Source organism: Molossus molossus, unplaced genomic scaffold (genome assembly GCF_014108415.1).
Source record: "Molossus molossus isolate mMolMol1 unplaced genomic scaffold, mMolMol1.p scaffold_m16_p_12, whole genome shotgun sequence".
Taxonomy (NCBI): Eukaryota; Metazoa; Chordata; class Mammalia; order Chiroptera; family Molossidae; genus Molossus; species Molossus molossus.
Genome location: NW_023425347.1, coordinates 76,744,952 through 76,761,810, shown reverse-complemented (window position 1 = coordinate 76,761,810; position 16,859 = coordinate 76,744,952). Strand labels below are relative to the sequence as shown.

The 16,859-nt window shown below is 43.3% G+C and overlaps 2 protein-coding genes across 4 annotated transcripts in view; both read right to left on the bottom strand.

The window, feature by feature from the left end:
- Positions 1–697: 697 nt before the first annotated feature.
- Positions 698–2,690, bottom strand: GJA9 (gap junction protein alpha 9). The gene has a single exon (XM_036257360.1). It carries the CDS (start codon positions 2,683–2,685, stop codon positions 1,138–1,140), a length of 1,548 nt encoding a protein of 515 aa, XP_036113253.1. The 5' UTR covers positions 2,686–2,690; the 3' UTR covers positions 698–1,137.
- Positions 2,691–2,709: 19 nt separating this feature from the next.
- RHBDL2 (rhomboid like 2) overlaps positions 2,710–16,859 on the bottom strand; it is a 138,154-nt gene continuing 124,004 nt past the window's right edge. For 2 of the 3 annotated variants that reach the window (XM_036257364.1, XM_036257365.1), the window contains exons 7-8: positions 11,529–11,593; positions 10,368–10,770 (exon numbers count right to left, since the gene is read on the bottom strand). In XM_036257364.1, coding sequence (XP_036113257.1) covers positions 10,591–10,770; positions 11,529–11,593 — 245 coding nt within the window. In that variant the 3' untranslated portion in view covers positions 10,368–10,590. Of the gene's footprint in view, positions 2,780–10,367; positions 10,771–11,528; positions 11,594–16,859 lie in introns of those variants that run through there. The other variant, XM_036257366.1, reaches the window with a different exon arrangement.

The window sequence follows — 16,859 nt, the reverse complement described above, 5'->3', positions numbered from 1 at the left end:
GGGAGTCTGCGTACGCCCGCCCATCTAGCTATCTGGACTGCACTCCTTTCCCTCTTCCGGTCCCTACAGCGATTCGGTTGCTTCGGGACAAGCGAGGTTTCGGTAACTCTGGACTGGCGTCCTTGTGGGGCCAAAGACGGGCGTGGCGCCTGGGGGTGGAGCCTGCGTAGCCCGGGAGCAACCGGGGGAAGAATCTCCTGACACCGATAGTGGGCGGACCTGCCTCAACTGGGACCTCGGAGCCCGTGGCAACTTTTAAGTATGTGCTGGCTCCTTGGCTCTCATCCTAAAAAAGTGCCCACGACTGACGCAGGGCGAACCTTGGATTTCCAGTGGCTTGAGGAGTGTGTTTAGAATAGTATGTTTGTTCTGGCTTCTACGTTTGCAGTTTCCTTGTTTTGTGGCCGACTTGATGTGGGCCTGTGGAGGGTGAGCAGAAACATGTAAGAGCTAACACTTGTGATCGCTTATTGTGTGCCAGGCACTGTATTAAACACGTGTATTTCTTATTTTAATCTTTACACTATATCTGTAAGGTAGATACTGACACTAAAGTGGTGAGGTTAGGTGACCAGTTAGTGGAGCCAAAACTTTAGTCTGAGCATTGAATCACGATGCCATAAACTGGTCAAAGAAAGCCACAAATGTTTTTAACAATTTATTTACTGGGTAACAGCATTATGGTTATACTCACGACACATTAGGTTGCAGTCTATAAGGAAACTAAAGTCCCAGGAGCAAACAGAATTTAACCAGTGTCCACAAATAAAAGATAAGTAACTAAAAGGAGGAATTATGCACATCAAGAACAATCTCCAAAGGACTGTGGTCCCTTCAAGGAAAAACCTGGTTGCCATCCATTTAGCCTCAATTCTGAACATGTGATTTCCCCAAACACAGTTTTCACAAATTCTGAAGTGTGTGGGTGAAAAGTAACTCCAATTTGATAACTCTATGTAATTGTTTTCAAAACTACCCCTTCACTGTTCAAAATTAGAGCTGTTTCTAAAATGGGTTTGCACTTGTCCATCTTAACACCTGGTCTTAAAGCTACCTTCATCTGTTTTGTCTGTGTTCTGCTATCAGTAGGCTACTTCTGTGATCATATAATATGCAGAATGTCTAAAAGCCAACTGTTCAGATCTGAAGGTCTGTGGTAGCCCGCCTACTAATAAGATCATTTGTCAGCAACACTAATTGATTTTGAGGACAAGCAGTAGGATTATTGCAGGTTCTGACCAACTCAGATCCAAAGGACAACTCTCCAAAAGAATTAGGAGTGTCTGGAATGTCAGGTGGTTGGAATTCTTCTAAAGGAGAAAGGGTTCTGATTGTGCCTTCTCTGGACCGGCCCTTGAGGTTAGCGTTGGGAGGTGACACCCAGTTTTCATCTCCTGTAGAGGGACTCCAGGTAGCACGAAGCCACCTTGGTTTCCAGATGCAGTTAGCTGGCAGAGAGAAAGCTGTTTGGGGTGACTGCCCCATGTGGCTGTCCAGATCTATAGCAACACCTGGAATAGAACAGTGACCTGTAGGGTACTGGTTCCTTTTGCTGTTTTTGCCATCAATTTCTCTTTTTTTCCTTAACTGGTTTCCATTAACGTCTTTTGCAGATATTTTATGACTGTTTTCATTAGTACTTGAGCCAATGCATTGAATACAACTACAGGTAGTACTAAGTGTGCACATCTCATCAGACAGTACAGTTTCCTGTTCATCCAAAATGCATTTCTCATCATTTCTATTGTGATTGTCAGGATATGCCTGATGTACAGGGGAATTTAAACCAGGATACACTGTTGTGTGTGTTGGCTTTTCCACTATCAGATTATAATCAGGTGCAGAAGAGAATCGCTTCAGTGAGTTTGCAGCTGTGATCTGATATTTGGTAAGATTTTGTTTTGACCTGTTCGAATAGAATTCATTTTTATGCTCGTCCTCCCATTTATATTGTCCCCAAAGCCCTCTTTTAATCTTTTTGAAGCCTAGGTGGAAAATTTCTAGAACATTTAAGAAAAGTGAAACAGTGGCTATGGATTGCATAAATAATAGGAATGTTGTCTTTTCTGTAGGTCTTGAAACAAAACAATCAATTATATTTGGACATGGGTAGCCATGGCATTTAAATAGTGGCTCTAAATGAAATCCATATAAAAGATACTGTCCAATCATGAACCCAACTTCAACTACAGAGCGAGCGAAAATGTGTATCACGTAAGTGCAAAGCAGAGTTCCCCGGAGTGGAGCTTTATTAAATTTCCTTTGTGCCAGCTGACAAAGTTCTTGCTCCAGTCTCCTTCGATCCTCAGACATTTCAAACTCTATCCCCTTCAGTTCTCCTCTCAGTTGAACTTTCTCCCTCTGCCTCTCTTTCTCCAGGACTCTCAGTCGGTACAAAGCATGGCCCATGTAAACCAGGGATGGTGAAGACACAAAAATCACCTGCAGGACCCAGTATCTAATGAGGGAGATAGGAAAAGCTTGGTCATAGCATACATTCCTGCAGCCAGGTTGTTCTGTATTACAAATGAAGCCAGACTGCTCATCATTCCAGACATTTTCAGCTGCTACACCCAAAACAAGCATACGAAATATGAACAGGGTGGTGAGCCAGATCTTTCCAATCATGGTGGAGTGGATGTGAACTTCCTCCAGAATGCCTCCAAGGAAATTCCAGTCCCCCATGTTTATTTAGTCCGCCATCTTAGCTCTGAACCCCATCAACTAGGAGGCAGATAAATTCTTCCATTCTGACGGCGTGCTATTCCTTAAAGCAGACCTATGGCCAAAATATGAACAAAGCATCACTCTATCCATGTGCTAGTTGTTTACTTTTTCCCTAGAGAGGTGTGATAATCTGTTACCAAGAATATATTAAAGATATTAGGACTTGCCCTGGCCGGTTTCGCTCAGCGGTTAGAGTGTTGGCCTGTGGTCCGGAGAGATCCAGGTTCGGTTCCCGCTAAGGACGCATACCTCGGTTGCAGTTTGTCCTCAGCCCTGGTTGGTCATGCGGGTCGCAACCACTTGATGTGTCCCTTTCACATCAATGTTTCTCTCTCTCTCTCTTCCTCTCTCTCCCTCCCACTCTGTCTGAACAAAAAATGGAAAAATGTCCTCAGGTGAGGATAAAAAAATATGTATATTAAAAAAAAAAAAAAGATATTAGGACTTTAAGTTCACGTATGTTGCCCTGGCCGGTTTGGCTCAGCAGTTGGAGAGTGGGCCTGCGGACCAGAGAGTCTGGGGTTCAGTTCCTGCTAGGGGCACGTATAAAAAATAAATAAAAAGACCCTGGCCGGTTTGGCTTAGTGGTTAGAGCGTCAGCCTGTGGTCCTGAGAGACCCGGGTTCGGTTCCCGCTAAGGGCATGTACCTCAGTTGCAGTTTGTCCCTGGCCCTGGTTGGGTCATGCGAGTGGCAGCCACTCGATGCGTCGTCCCTTTCACATCGCTGTTTCTCTCGCTCTTCCTCTCTTTCCCTTCCACTGTATATGAACAAAAAATAAAAAATAAATTTAAAAAAAGGAAAAATGTCCTCAGGTGAGAATTAAAAAAATAAGTAAATAAATAAATTCACTTATGTTTAGGACCTCATAATGCAATGAAAAACAAAAACATGATACTGCGGAAGGGTGTATATAATCTCTATGAAGAATAGAATTGTAGGACTTCATAAGAAAGGAGTCTTCTTACTTAGCTGAAGTTTGTTGTTTTATTTTTTTAAACTCAGAGCTTTTTTTTTTATCCTCACCCAAGGACATTTTTTGCATTTTTCTTCAGATAGAGTGGGAGGGAGAGAGAGAAACATCGATGTGAAAGAAACACACCGAGTGGTTGCCACCCACACGACCCCAACCAGGGCCAGGAACAAATTGCAACTGAGGTACATGCCCTTAGTGGGAACCGAACCCAGGACTCTCTGGTCCACAGGCCAACGCTCTAACTGCTGAGCCAGACTGGCCAGGGCTAAACTCAGAGCTTTTGAAGAGGTTCCTAAAACTACTGATTTGATCTTACAAATCTAGCCCTGGCCTGTTTGGCTCAGTGGTTGAGCATCGGCTTGCCGACCAGAGAGTCCCGGGTTCGGTTACCACTAGGGGCACGTACCACCAAAAAAAAAAAAAAAATGCAAATCTATTAAGATTATTTTATATAAAAGTTATAACCAAAGTCAGTGATTTTTAAATCTCATTTATACACAAAGGAAAATGAATGTGTCTCATTTCACAATTCAGTAAGATACAGAATTTAATGAAATCAGAGGAAATAGATCTGGCTCTTGCTATGGGGATTTAGACTAGTTTTTTAAATCCATATTTAAATGTCTAAATTCTGGTTTCTTTACTTTTTTTTTCTTTATTGATTTTAGAAAGAGAGGAAGGGAGAGAGAGAACATCTACTGGCTGCCTCCTGCATGATCCCCACTGGGGATCTGGCCCACAACCTGGGCATGTACCCTGACCGGGAATCGAACCAGCAACCTCTTGCTGCAGGGGTCGACACTCAACCACTGAGCCACACTGGCCAGGCTAAATTCTGGTTTCTTTATGGCAGTTTTTGAACTTTTTTAGAAGTCATTTCAGTAGTATATTTATGACTATTCATAAAACCTTTATTATATTTTGCTATGAAAAATACTGTAAATTTTTTTTTTTTTTGGTACGTGCCCCTAGCAGGAACTGAACCCAGGACTCTCTCGTCCACAGGCCAATGCTCTAACCACTGAGCAAAACCGGCCAGGACAAAATATACTGTAAATTTTTATCATCTTAAAATTAACTCCAAATCTCAACTATTTTGTACTACCAGGATATTATTAGATATTACTTGAAATAAATAGAACATTGGTATGGTGATGATATTGAGACAGACCAGTAAGCCAGGACAAGTGCAATAGGGAAACTGAGGCAGATAGCTGAACAAACTGACAGAGCAATTTACAGCAGACACAGAAGGTCACTTCCCTAGAAATAACATCTAGGCCTCAGTTGTAGTTCAGCTCCAGACCCAGAAGAGCAGCAAAACCAGGTAGACAACACCAAGATCAGCTGTATTAACTAACAACCCCCTGCCCTGACACTGGCCAATCAGTGAGAACCACGACCCTGAAGGAGCACACCTAGAAAACTGATGAATACTCTGCTGAAACTCTCCCAAGACCTCCCCTAAGATTCCCGCCTGCAAGACAGAAATAAAAGCCTCAAGACAAAGGACCCAGCATGCGCTCTCCCTCCCAGGAGCACACCTGCACCCCCCTTTCGCTCTACCCCCCCAGCCAAGCATCTCTTAGACTCTAAGGGACCCCACTAGACTTGCAACTAGGGCAGCAATGGGCAGTGTCATTCATCCCAGGCAAACCCCCTGAGCCTGTCCTCAAGGCCCCCTTTTCTCGGACTTCTTAGTGAGCCGAAGCAGACCAGCCTAAGCCTTTCCCCAGTCCTTTCTTGTTTCAGTGTCCCCAGCTTTAATAAACATCCTCTAAAATTCACCTGGACTTGCATTGTGAAATTTTTCCTGCACAAAGTCAAGAATCTACAGGTTACCAGCCTGGCCCTAGGCAAGACCTGCTCAGGACCAGGTCCCCTTTCCTGTAACATTATTATAGAAATTTTCATTGTAACAGTTATTTGACCTATTTAAGACAGGTAGCTTGGCACAGCCAGTGTGGCTTAGTGGTTGAACATGGACCCATGCACCAAAAGGTCACTGGTTTGATTCCTGGTCAGGGCACATGCCCAGGTTTGGGGCCTGATCCCCAGTGGGGGACATGCAGGAGGTGGCCAGTTGATGTTCTGTCTCATTGGTGTTTCTCTCTCTCCCTCTCCCTCCCTCCCTAAAAATCGATAAAGAGAGAAAAAAAAAATAAGACACGTAGCTTACTTTTGTGAAGGGAACAGTGGGACAAAATATAATTTACATGCTTGGATTATCAGCCAGTAGGTTTTATATTAAGGTTGGTATCCTAGGATATCAAAGAGGAAATATATCCCAAAGGAAAGAAAAAAGAATGTTTTCATTCACTTTCATTTAAAATATAAATGTATGTCCCATATCCCTTACAGAAAGGGAAATGTTACACAGTCAAACAACATACTATAGCTACAAGATACCTTCATCACAAAAAACCCTGTGAGGTAGGTATGTTGCTTCCCTATTTACAGTGAGGAAACTGAGGCACACCTTAAATTATCTAAGGTCACAGCTAAAACTGGAATTCAAATTCAATCAATGTAATTCTAAAGTCAGCTCTTAACTGTTTTCATTAAACTGTTATTTTTTTCTCTTTAAGCATATTTATGAAATTTGCCTGAAAGAGAAATTAAGAAATCACCTCTTTTCTCCTAAAAGTTTAATTATTTAAATAGTGATAGTTTTGACTTTTTAAATAACTGGTTAGAGCCTTTTTTTTTTAATCCTCACCTGAGGACATTTTTTTTTCCGATATTTTGTTCAGGTAGAGTGGGAGGGAGAGAGAGAGAAAGAGAGAGAGAGAGAGAAACATTGACGTGAAAGGGACACATGACCCAACCAGGGCTGGGGACAAACTGCAACCAAAGTACGTGCCCTTGGTGGGAACCGAACCCGGGTCTCTCTCTGGACCGCAGGCCGACGCTCTAACCGCTGAGCCAAAATGGCCAGGGCTGGTTAGAGCCTTTCTGAAAGCTTTATGCAGTTAAAAAAACAATAACAACTTGAGCTCTGGCCAGTTTTGCTCGGTGGTTAGAGCATTGGCTCATGGACCAGAGAGTCACGGGTTCGATTCCAGTCAAGGGCACATACCTCGGTTGCAGTTCGGTCCCCAGCCCTGGTTGGGGTAGTGCTGGAGACAACCAATAGATGTCTCTCTCTCATACTGATGTTTCTCTCTCTCGCTCCCTCCCTCCTTCCCAGTCTATCTGATGATAAATGAAAAAATATCCTCAGGTGAGGATTAAAAACAAAAAAATTGAAACAGCATCACCCTTCTAAAATGTAGTTGTATTCCTGAGCTAGAGAACATTTCTATTTATGTTAACAATAATATACTCTTTGACCCAACAACCCAGAGCACTTTAAAGTGTAAGCAGATATTATTCATGATAGTAATCATAACTTGAAACCATCCAAAGTAATTATCAATACAAGAAAGACTATTTTACATAATAAATAATAGTATCTTCCACAGTGTGGTACTATGCAAACAGTAGAAATAGTAATTATATATTAATATACAAAGACATTTAATAAATTGAGTGATATTCAGGTTATAAAACAGATTAATACTATGGCCCCATCACTGTAAATTTACTTACATGTAGAGATGCATACAAAAATGCCTAGAAGGATATTCGTCCAAATGTTAACTGTTACCGCTGAGTAGTATGAATACAGTTGACCTGATTTTTTTATAATTTTTTTTTTTTACCATGAGCACTTTACTTTTCTAATCACAAAAAGAAATAAAAGACTTTTTTTTCCCTTAAAGGGCATAGTATTTTCTGAGAGAAGGAACAGTATTGTTTCACTACAAATCTTAGGTTCTAAAGTTTTTATGGCAAATGACATGAATACTAGTATACATAGATACAGTACTATAGAATTCAAAAGCAGAAGATGAGAACATTTCAAATGGCTCTTAATTGGCTAAAAGAGAGATTAACACAAACCTTTTTCAGATAAATCTGAAGCAAATCATTCTTAGAAGTTATACCACAATCATTTTTAGCTTGTTCTCTGAATGTTTCCCTTTGCAGGTGCAGAGCAGATTCAGTTCAGTTCAGTGCAGTGAATGCCTCAGCCACCATTTCCCATTTGGCTCATACTTGTTTCTAAAACAGGCTGTCCAATAGAACTTTTAGCAACAATGGTGAAATAGACTCTGTGTGCTGTCCAATAAGGTAGCCCCTAGCCACATACAGCTTTTGAGCTCTGGCAGTGTGGTTTGTATACGCTACCTGTGCCTAGTGGCTTCTTTATTGAACAGCACAAATTAAGAATACTTATAATATTTCCAATAACTCAGCACCGTTTAGAAGACTAAAGTTTTTAACTCCAAATTAAGCTGAGTAAATGGTTCCTCTGTAATTCAGAGATACTATTTCAAATTTAAAATACCGCCCTGGCCGGTTTGGCTCAGCGTTTAGAGCATCGACTTGCAGTCCAGAGACCCTGGTTTGGTTCCCACTAGGGCACGTACCTTGGATGCAGTTTGTCCCCAGCCCTGGTTGGGTTGTGTAGGTGGCAGCCACTCGATGTGTCCCTTTCACGTCGATGTTTCTCTCTCTCTCTCTCTCTCTCTCTCTCTTCCTCTTTCTCCCTTCTACGCTATCTAAACAAAAAATGGAAAAATGTCCTTGGGTGAGGATAATAAAAAAAAAAAATTTAAAATACGTGTGCTTTTTTTACATGGTAATTTTGCCCTCTGCGGAATAAAATAGATAATCACTGTTTTCGGTCATGTGAGCAATGTTTCTAGTACCAAACAATCTTTCTGACAGGATAACGATTTAATCATCAATATTAATGGTCAATGGGTCACGTCCAATTTCACAGTTAGATGAATCCTATTGCTCTGACCAGTTTATTGTTATTAACAACTACATTGCCCTTTAGGTCATTAAAGGTCTCTCCTCAGGCTAGTGACCTGGTGTATTCACCATGGCAGATGAGTATTTCTCTGAATTTGTCCCTTTGAGGGTATAGAGCAGATTCAGTGCAGCAAGTAGAGTCAGCCATCAGCTAAAATACATTTGCCTTTCTGCTCATCCTGGATAGAAAAAGGTCTAGAATACACACCGAGCTATTTTCCATCACCAGGGAAAAGAGCAGTTTGGAGGGTGAGAAAGTAAAAGGGGGTGGGGTGGGGGGAGGTACCTTTTTAAGTTCTTGTTCAAATCTTTGTTTAACCAAGAGCATACTCATATTTTCATACTCAAATTTAGAAATAATTTTTTAAACAAATTCCAGATCAGCTTTTCTTAAAATGCTAAAATACTTTTATTTACTATATTAAGTGTGTGTGTGTGTGCTCCTTTCAGAATACAGCAAAATGTTTAGATGGGTGTTTATAAAACATGTCAGTGATGGCCCTGGCCGGTTTGGCTGGGTGGTTACAGTGGCAGCCCTTGAACCAAGGGGTCACAGGATGGATTCCTGGTCAAGGGTACGTACCTGGGTTGCAGGTTCAATCCTCAGCCCCAATCTGGGTCATGCAGGAGGCAACCAATTGATGTGTCTCTCTCACATTGATGTTTTTCTCTGTCTCTCTCTCTCTTCCTCCCTTCCACTCTAAGAACCAATGAAAGGGTATCCTCTGGTGAGGATTAACAAAACAAACAAACAAATTAAAAAAACATGTTGATGATGAAAGAAGAAAAAAATGGACTTCCTATGTTTAGATAACCTAAAACTACTGTTTTGGGAAAAGAATGGCCAACAATCTGGGTTCTCTACAGGAAAAACAACACAAGCATCTCAGCTCTCAGATACAACATTTTTACCTTCTGTAAATAAATCCCACCCACTCATAGGAGAACCATGTGAAGAATCAGAATCTTATCATGAATGAGAAACCAGAGCCATGTGCATGGTGTGCACTGGAAAGCCAGTTCGAGGTTCCTTGGGATCCTAGACAAGCTATTAGAATCTGAAACTCGCAGTCCAGAGAATTCTGTCTTCTCCTATAAAATAAGGTATTTCTACCATCCCTGGTGCACCCACAGAAATGTTTATTCCTATATTCCCATGATACTCTTAACTTTCAGTATTTGGGGGATACAGCACTGTTAGACCAGTAGGGGAAGAGAGTATGGGCTTTCAAGTCATTACCACTCTTCAAATTGTGCCCTTTTTTAGACAAGTTATTTGATTTTTTTAGAGTTTCCATGTCCTTCTTTCTAAGATGCAGAGTAATAACCACCTATCTGGGTTCTTAAAAAGTTTAGCAATAATGTATATAAAGCACCTTAGAGATCTTGCTACCGGAACAGTGATTGAAAATGATTATACATAGTCAGACACAGGTATGAAAAGTTTTATTATCAGCATAGTACAGTATTGATGATTCTAGCAAGCCATTTCTAATATATCCTCAAAGAAGAACAAGTCTCTTTTAGAGGATACATTCATGCACACCACATGCCTGGGAAAGACCCAATGTCTGGTCTTTACTTCCCTTTTCTCTCTTCCTCTTCCCTCCCCTTGTATTTAGTAGCCCCTTCCTTAAAACCTAAGACGTCCCAGCAGGTGTGGCTCAGCAGACTGAGCGCCCTCCTGTGGACTGAGAGGTCACAGTTCAATTCCTGGCCCAGGGCACGTGCCTGGGTTGTGGGTTTGATCCCCAGTGAGGGGTGCGGGGCTTGCAGGAGGCAGCCAATCAATTGTTCTCTCCCACATTGATGTTTCTATCCCTCTCTCCTTTCCTCTCTCTCTAAAAAAATCAATGAAAACATTATTTAAAAAACAAAAAACCTAAGACCTTTTGTTAGGAGTCTTTGCAACTGATGATTTCAGTGGTGTTTTGCTGGGACTTCTCTGTTTCTTCATAGAGTTCTCCAGTTTGTTTTTACCCAGATGGCTCTTTTTATTAATTGGTTTCTATTAGGGGCAGGTCAGTTCGCTGGGGATAGGAAAATGTTGAAAAACACAGCAAATACGGCACAAGCTAAATAAGCTGCAATTGCTATCCAAAACCGTGGATCTTTCAGCAGTGTCTTATCAAAGCAGCTAAACACTGTGTACCCTATGGACATTCCAGCAAATCCACCTGCAATGTGAGCTGCAAAAGACACCTTGGGAGAAAAGGGGGGAGGGATGGAAATAAGTGAAAAAGTGTTCATTACATATTTCAGTTGCATCTCTCTTATTAAACAACAAATATCATCACAGTCACACAAGAATCTTTAAATGTCTGAAGAACAAGGAACTCAGGCGAGAGACACAAAACTTCACGTGCACAGAGAGATGTTCTAAAATATGCAAAGCTAAGTATGTCATTTCACTGACTCTCCGAGTACACAAGACAGAGCTGCTGTTCCTCAGTCTACTTGATCATCATCCCATTTGGGATGGTTCTAGATAGAGAACAGAGTTGAGTTGCAGGATGGATCGTTCTATAGGAGCATAATTTGATCTCACATAAACAAAATGTCAGAATTAAAACACAGAACCTATCAAATATAAAGGTTAATTCCAACAAAATGAGATCTTTGTAAGTTTTCTTTATATTGTAAATTCATCTGGACCCAAGTTTTCATTGCTGATTTCTAATCTGCTTTTTTTTCCCTCTGTGGTAGTGAAATCCCTTCTCTCCTGTTCTGGAATAGCTACCAGTATGGTAGGTACAGAGAAGTAGAGCCAGTGGTCAAGGCCTGAGAGAATTAAGTGAAAAGGACAATCCAAAAGTCTTATTTGCTCAGGAATTTTCTTCCAGATGGAAATTTGACTGCCCTAAATGACATAATTGTTGCCCCTATTTGAGGACCCTTTTTAGCTACTGATAAGATAGGTAAACAAATTTTCATTAAAGAAAACAGTAAGCTGAACTCACCGGTGATGACCCATTTGCAGGGACAACGAACCTTCTGTAGAGAGCAAATCCCATATCTGATGTGACTAGAAGGAAAGACAAGCCGATGAAGCTCTCCACAACAATGCACCAAATGCTTTGGTTTCCTCTAATAATAGTAGCAGCTAACATTTATTGAGGCTCATTCTGTGGCAGGTGCTATTCCAAGGGTTTGACATGATTAACGTTGTATCATTAATCATCACAATGCCCAATGAAATCGGTACTATCATTATCCCATTTTACAGATTTATTCATCCAACAAGTATTTACTGATTGTCTTCTATGTGCCAGGCACTATTTTAGGTGGTAGACCTACTGTAGTGAGCAGACCAGATAGCCCTGTCTTATGGAGCTGAGGGAGGCAAACAAACAAGTCAAACATACAATGTGTCAAGTAGTGCTAAGAGCTGTGGAAAAATACAAAGGGAGGAAGGAGAATTGGGAATGCAGGGAGTAGGGTGTGACTTTTAATAGGAGAGTCAGGGAGGATCTCACTGAGCTTCTGACATCTGAGATAAGGGAACAAGCTATGCTGACCTTTGAAATAAGAGGCCGCCAGGCAGAGGGAAGAGCACTTGCAAAGTCCCTAAGGCAGGAATGTGCCTGGTGTGCTTGAGAAACACTAAAACAGTTGATCTGGCTGGGTAGGTGGTTTTCAAAGTGTGGTTCTCCCTGCAAGAGCAGCATCACCTGGAAGCATATTAGAAATTTAAATTCTCAAGCTCACTCCAGATTTATTGAACCAAAAACTGTGAAGGTAAGGCTCACAGTCTGTGTTTTAACAAGACTTCCAGGTGATTCTGCACTACCATTAGTGATAAAGTGGTAGGTGATGAGCAGGGGACAGGTCATGTAGGGGCCATGTAAGGACTTCGACTCTCATTCTGAGTGATAGGCAGCCTTTGAAAGCTTTAAGCACAGAAGTGACATGATCTGTTTTATGTTTTTAAAAGCTTATTCTGACAGTTATATAGGGAATTACACCATCTGAGAGCAAGGACAGGAGCAGGTAGACCACTGAGGAATGAGGAAGGAATGATGGTGGCATTTTATACATAAAGAAACCAAGCCCAGCTGGTGTGGCTCAGTGGATTGAGCGTTGTCCTATGGACTGAGAGGTCCCGGTTCAATTCCCAGTCAGTGCACATGCCCAGGTTGTGGGCTCGATCCCCAGTGAGGGGCGTGCAGGAGGCCAATAGATGTTTCTCTCTCACGTCGATGTTTCTATCTCCCTCTTACTTCCTCTCTCTCTAAAAAAATCAATAAAAACATATTTTTTTCTTCAAATAGAAAGAAACCAAGACACATAAGTACTTCCCCAAGTACTTAAAACAGGTCAGAGGCAGGGATAGGATTTGAACCTTAAGCAGTGAGATTCCACTCTCACCCACCACACTAACTGCCTCTACTTACCATCAAGAAAACTAAAGGTGGGCCAAGAAAGGGGATGAGTCCACATTCTCCAATGGAACAGTGAGAGCCAGCACTTCGACATTTTTCAAATGAGTCAGCTCTGTGCTGCCAAAGGAGACTCTGGGTTTCTTGGCCTAGGACTCTGCCTTACATGTGCAGCACTTGGAAACATCTCATGCAGCTGTGACATTCAACAGCCATCCCCCAGTTCCCTGTGCTCCACTTAGTGAGCCAGTGTGCCCTGGGAGATGGAAAGGCCCAGTCCTTGCCTTTGGGAAAAGAGCTTCAATACTGTATTGACGTTGAAGTCACTGGACAGGAATTGAGGTCAAGAAAGTACTCAATATTAATTTAATTGCAAATGACTATTACACAAAGTTCTGGATAAATGTGGCTGTGTGGTATTTTCAATCATTTGTACTTCCTGATCCAGTGTAAGTATCACACAGAGATGGGACTAGAAAGTATAAGAAAACCCTGCCAGAGAATAGGGCTGACTTCTTGAAAACAGTTACTCTGGTCTAGTCTTCCAGGGTAGGAGGCCTCCTCTCCAAGTGTTTGTAACCCTTAGCTTGTCAATTTCTCCATTCCATTTCTCTTTTATCTTTTTTTAAATATGTTTCTATTGATTTTGTTTTTTTGTTTGTTTATCCTCGCCTGAGGACATTTTTGCATTTATCTTCAGATAGAGTGGGGAGGGAGAAACATTGATGTGAGAAAGACACATCAACTGGTTGCCACCCACACAACCCCAACAGGGACTGGGGACAAACTGCAACGGAGGTACGTGCCCTTAGCGAAAACCGAACCCGGGATTTTCTGGTCCACGGGCTGACACTCTAACCGCTGAGCCAAACCAGCCAGGGTTTGATTTTGTTTTTTTAGAGAAACTTTGAAGTGAGGGAGAAACATTGTTTAGCTGCCTGCTGCACGCCCCCTACTGGGGATCAAGCTTGCAACCTGGGCATGTGCCCTGACCAGGAGTTGAACTGGGACCTCTCAGTCCACTGAGCCACACCAGCCAGGCTATTTCACTTTTATCTTACCCCCCTCCACACATCTCTGGCTCCTTCTGCTTTCTAGGAGAGTTTGCTTCCTTAACGTTTTCCAAAGGGAAGCTTACTTGCATTGTCAGAAAACACATCAAACAAGTAATGCTTAATGAAGGAAGGTGCTTAAGGCCAACTGTCTTCCACAATTAAGAATAATTTTTAGCCCTGGCCAGGTAACTAAGTTGGTTAGAGCATCGTCCTGATACACCAAGGTTGCAGGTTTGGTCCCCAGTCAAGGGCACATACAAGAATCAACCAATGAATGCATAAGTAAGTGGAACAACAGATTAATCTCTTTCACTCTCTCTCCCCCATCCTCTCTTCTCTCTCTTTAAATTCAACAAATAAAAATTTTTTTTTTTTTTTTATCCTCACCCGAGGACATTTTTCCATTTTTTGCTCAGGTAGAGTGGGAGGGAGAGAGAGGAACAGAGAGAGAGAGAGAAACATCGATGTGAAAGGGACACATCGAGTGGCTGCCACCCGCACAACCGACCAGGGCCGGGGACAAACTGCAACCGAGGTACGTGCCCTTAGCGGGAACCGAACCCGGGTCTCTCAGGACCGCAGGCCGACGCTCTAACCGCTGAGCCAAACCGGCCAGGGCAACAAATAAAAATTTTTAAAGCCCTGGCCGGTTTGGCTCAGCGGTTAGAGCATCAGTCCAGAGAGACCCGGGTTCAGTTCCCGCTAAGGACACGTACTTCGGTTGCAGTTTGTCCCTGGCCCTGGTTGGGGTCGTGTGGATGACAACCACTTAATGTGTCTCTCTCACATTGATGTTTCTCTCTCTCTCTTTCTCCCTCTCTCCCTCCCACTCTGTCTGAAGATAAATGCAAAAATGTTCTCTGGTGAAAATAAAAAAAAAATTTTTAGTAATTTTTACCATTAAAAATATATATGTGTGGGTTCTGGTCAAGATGGCAGTATAAGTAAACACAGTACTCTCTTCCTCCCACAACCACATCAAAATTGTAACTAAACTATAGAACAACCATCTTTCAGAACCGCCTGAAACCAAGCTGAATGAAAGTCCTACAACTATGAAATGAAAGAAGCAGCCGCACTGAGACTGATAGGAGGGGCGGAGGTGCAGATGGGCTGGTCCCACACCCACATGTGGTGGATAAAAATCAGGGGGGACAGCCCTGGCCGGTTTGGCTCAGAGATTAGAGCGTCAACCTGCGGTGCAGAGAAAACTGGGTTCGGTTCCCGCTAAAGGCACGTACCTCGGTTGCAGTTTGTCCCCAGCCCTGGTTGGGTCATGCGGGTGGCAGCCACTCGATGTGTTCCTTTCACGTTGATGTTTCTCTCTCTCTTCCTCTCTCTCCCTCCTGCTCTATCTGAACAAAAAATGGAAAAAATGTCCTCGGGTGAGGATAAAAAAAAAATCAGAGGGACAAGTCGGCTGGGAAGGTCCTTCCTTAGGAATGAGGGGTCCCCGTCCCACACCAGGCGCCCAGCTCAGGGTAGTGCAAGGAAGAGAAGTCCCTATAACTTCTGACTGTAAAACCAGCGGGAACTGAGGCTGAGGGAGGCTGAGGCTTATGGAGCCCCAGGCAGCTCCTCTTAAAGGGCTCACACACAGACTTACTCGGACTCGCACCCTCCAGGCTCCAGCACAGAGGGGAGGCAGCTTGAATGGCACCAGAGACATATGGGGAAGAACTGAGTTGTTTGGCATCAGAGCGAGAACTGGAGAGGCAGCTTTCTCTTGGACAGATGTGCTGGCGGAAGCCACTGTTCCTTTGGTGAGCCCTTCCCTGGGCTGGCAGACAGCCACCATGTCTAGTACTCCAGCAACCTGGCTCACACTGTTTGCCCTGCCCTGGTGATTCCCTGAGACCCTGCCCCACCCAACTTTCAGGCCCACTCAAGCTGTTGCCAGGATTGGCTTGTTTTGGCTCCTGCTTTCAATTTTCTTAAATTGTCTTAAACAAGCAGCATCTGGTCTCAGCGAGCCTCATACCTCTCACCAAGTGGCCCCAGGCCTGGCACTAGAAGCAGCCAGCCTTGGTTCACAGCTTGGCCTTGCCTGGGCACCTTCAAGCCCAGCACAAGAAGCAGCCATCAGCATTTTGCTTTGTAGCTTATGCCTGATGGCCCCCAGTAGAACACAGGCAGTGGCTGACCTTGCCCCAGAGTCAGCACACCCAGTGGACAGCTTTAGATCATGTCAAACCACCACCACCCAACCACCTCCACAAGTGACACACTCAAGGGATGGACTCAGTAGGTACCAGAGCCCTGCTGAAGTAAGTCTTGCTCTGTGTGGTGGGCCGCTGCACAGCTGATCCTCCAAGGTCGTCAGAGGCCAGTGGCCAGTGGGCACAGCCAGTCCTTGCAGCTGACCAGCCTGAGTAAACCCTCCCACTGACATGCCAACAGCAATTAAGACTCAATTACAACAGAAGGGTGTAAAGTCCACACGAGGGGTGCACCTCGAGGGCCCATCTGGGTGACCAGGGAGGCTGTGCCACTGGACCCTACAGGACACCTACTACAACAGTCTCTTTCCTCAGAGGTAGTTATCCCTGTTCCCATAGTATGAATAACTGAACTCAATACCAATTAGCAGAATCATTTTTTCTTACCATGTGGACAGCCAAAAACATAGGCTTTATCAAAACCCTCTGTCTTGGTCCTCAAGTCTGACCCCAATATCTGCCCTTTTCCCCACACCCTATGAGTAAACACAGCTTCAGCCAGATCAGCTCTAGAAACACAAGTAACTGGCCCTGCCTTTGCCCTTACTTTTGTGAGCAAATAAAGGGATTCTACGGAAAGTAACCTCACAGGGTGATCTGATCATAAATTCCTAACTGGACAGGTCATGGTGGGTAGG

Bases quoted from the DNA above. Each gene is read 5' to 3' on its own strand.
- GJA9 (XM_036257360.1), bottom strand. From the start codon at position 2,685: ATGGGGGACTGGAATTTCCTTGGAGGCATTCTGGAGGAAGTTCACATC.